Source organism: Carlito syrichta, unplaced genomic scaffold (assembly GCF_000164805.1).
Source record: "Carlito syrichta isolate Samal-C Ts95f unplaced genomic scaffold, Tarsius_syrichta-2.0.1 Scaffold115577, whole genome shotgun sequence".
In the NCBI taxonomy this organism is placed as follows: Eukaryota; Metazoa; Chordata; class Mammalia; order Primates; family Tarsiidae; genus Carlito; species Carlito syrichta.
The window spans coordinates 29,044-31,748 of NW_007059673.1; the positions used below are offsets into that span (position 1 = coordinate 29,044).

The window sequence follows — 2,705 nt, forward strand, 5'->3', positions numbered from 1 at the left end:
ACCTCGCCATCCGGGGCCCAGCCCCAGCCCCAGCAGCCCCCGCCAAGCCTCAGGCCCCGGCGGGGGACAGGGCTCCAGACCACGGCAGCCAGTGAGAGCCGACTTGGCGGCAGCGACAGGAGCGGGTGGGCATGAGGGGCTGGGGTGGGCTCTGCTGGGGCGGCCTCCGCCAGGATGGGAGGCTTTGCCCTTCCCTCCTGCGGCCCAGCCCTGTCCCAGGGTAAGCGGGGGTGGGGCGCGGCAAGAGGAGAGAAGTGAAAGCACAGACTAGCAGAGACTCAGCCCGTGGAGGCAGAGCCAGCCGGGCCGCCCGGCGACGCCAGCCCACACAGACGGGCCGCCCCGGTGCTGGTGATAATACGGCAGGGACGAGCGGGGTGCAGGGGGCCCGGACACACACTGGACGCTGGGCCGGCTGCCTGTGCCACAACTAACAGCACAGGCCTAGCTAGGAACTAGGAATGCTGCTTCCCTTTGAATTGTCTCGGGGGTGTAGAAAATTGCACTTATTTCCATGGACCCCGGGGAGGGATTCCCAGCGCTGCAGCCTCTGGGCGGGCTTGAGCAGGGCAGCGCCGGGCCGGGGGCAGCCTGCGGCCCGTGGGTGCAGCAAGGACCAGACCCCACGGGAGACCTGAGCAACGTCCGAGGGTGCCCTGAAGCGGGTCTGGGCGGGACCAGGGCCGCGCAGCCCTGAGTGGCACGAGGCAGCCCAGCCCCGAGTCCCCCGGTCCGTGGTGGCAGACGGCGGCCCGTGCCGCTCACAGGACGTCGTCCAAGTCCAGCAGCTTCGAGTGCTGGCGGCTCTTCCACAGACGGTACAGCCGGAAGTCAAAGTAGGTCTCGATCATCTGCTTCCCTGGGCAGGAGAGGGCGAGGCCAGGAGGCTCAGGCCAGTGGCCCCCATGGCCGGCCTGCCTGGCCCCAGAGCGGTAGCCCACTGTGCTAACCCACCTTGGGCCGACAGCTCCAGGGGGGACTCGAAGGTGACCCTGTACGGAGTCATGAGGGTCCTGAGGTTCTGGAACAGCTGAACGACAGCGGGCCGTGAGTCCGGAGGGGAGGGCGGAGCGGGAGACGGCAGCAGGGCCCCCCCCCAGGCTCCTGCAGACCAGGCTGGGGCACAGGGGCTTTCCCCGGGAAGAAAGAGCAGGAGGAGGAGTGTGCCAGGAAAAACGGGGTCCCACCTGTCCCTGGGCCTGGGGTCCCTGCCCGCTGAGTATGCATCGCCATACCTTCTCCCCGTTGGGGTTCCCCAGAATGTAGCAGCCCATGATGTGGACGACGTTGGGCTCCGGGTTCACTTTGCTCATCAAGCGGCTCAGCCGCTTCCAGAAGCTGGAGGGGAGGGGCGGGCTCAGGGGGGCTCCAGGCCAGGTCCCTCGGTCCCCAGGTTGGGGGGGGACAGTCGCGGGGGGCCTCCAGCCCAGGTCACCCGTGCCCAAGGCAGGTCCGGGGCCTCCCAGTCAGGTTCCTCAGTCCCCGGGGTGGGGATGGGCAGGTCCAGGGGGCCCCAGGCCAGGTCCCTGGGGTGGGAAAGGGAGGAGCAGGAACCCAGCTGCACAAGGAGGCATCACTGCGGGAGGGGCACATGGGCCAAGCCTCTGCCTCCAGCCCTCCCTGCCCAGGCACCCCGCCTCTCACTGGATCATGTCTTCCTCCTTCTCCACTTTGGCAAAGGTGGCCACCTTGTTCTTGAGCAGATAGAGGTGCCCCGGGCCTCCCTGGAAGAGGTCTTGGTCAGGCCTCCAGGGGTGTCCAGGTGTGCTCGTGCCCCCTGCATGCACATGCACACGCACACATCCAGCGTCCCCTGCTGGCTACCGGCAGGAGCAGCCAAGCCCTACCTGGCAGAAAATCAGCATCTTCCAGATCTTGGCACCCTTGTGGTAGATGCTCAGCTTCTTCTCAATCTCCTCTGCGAAGAGGAGAGCACCATGGCCCACCCAGCCTCAGGGGACCCCAGCGTGTCCACCCAGCCCGGGACCAGCAGACGGGGGGGGGTTGGCCGGACACATACCCAGGATGTCCTCGAATGTCGCGTGCTCATGGTCCTGGGGACAGACACGGGCCACAAGGCCACGTCAGAGCCCTCAAGACGACACCCCACCAGCCCTTGGGACCAGAGGGTGGAGCTGAGCTGAGAGCATCACAGGGCCCAGCACAAGCACAGAGGAGCGTCTGAACGGCAGGGATGCAGGAGGAGGGCAGGGCAGGGCAGGGGCACTCACGTAGAGGATGGGGATGATGGAGGGGTCATCCCGGCGGATGATGGTGGGGATGTACTCGGCCTTGGGCACCTTCGAGGAGATAAGCTGCAAGAGGGCGGGGAGCTCAGTGGCTTCCAGACCTGCCCCGGGGCCTCCCGACTCCGCCTCCTGGAGCCCCGCCCCCAGGCAGCCCGAGGAGGCCGCACAGCCTGGAGGGGCTCCCTGGGGTCTGGGCCTCACCATGACCTTGGGTGGCAGGAAGCCCTCAGTGCTGCAGGCCACGGCCTCCAGACTCTTTTCCGTTTCCCAGTCCAGGTCCTCAAAGGCCTCGTCCAGCGTGCAGTGCGAGCTCTGCAGGTCGCTGCCTGAAAGGCAAGGGGTCACCAGGACGGCATTCCTGGCAGCACCCCGTCCCCCGAAAGCCACGTCCTGGAGGGTCTTGGGGTGGGTGGGAGGACCCTGCGGAGATCTCTGCCAACCCCGCAGGACTGGCCA

The 2,705-nt window shown here is 67.4% G+C and overlaps 1 protein-coding gene across 1 annotated transcript; it reads right to left on the bottom strand.

Annotated features, from left to right (window-relative positions):
- Nucleotides 1-6: 6 nt before the first annotated feature.
- NSMF (NMDA receptor synaptonuclear signaling and neuronal migration factor) lies at nt 7-2,648 on the bottom strand (the record flags this gene model as incomplete). The annotated part of the gene is made up of 8 exons (XM_008072448.1): nt 7-859; nt 955-1,030; nt 1,236-1,338; nt 1,645-1,724; nt 1,848-1,918; nt 2,021-2,054; nt 2,232-2,315; nt 2,451-2,648. Coding segments are annotated over 8 exons (744 nt in total), but the record flags the coding sequence as incomplete, so codon positions are not given.
- Nucleotides 2,649-2,705: the final 57 nt, after the last annotated feature.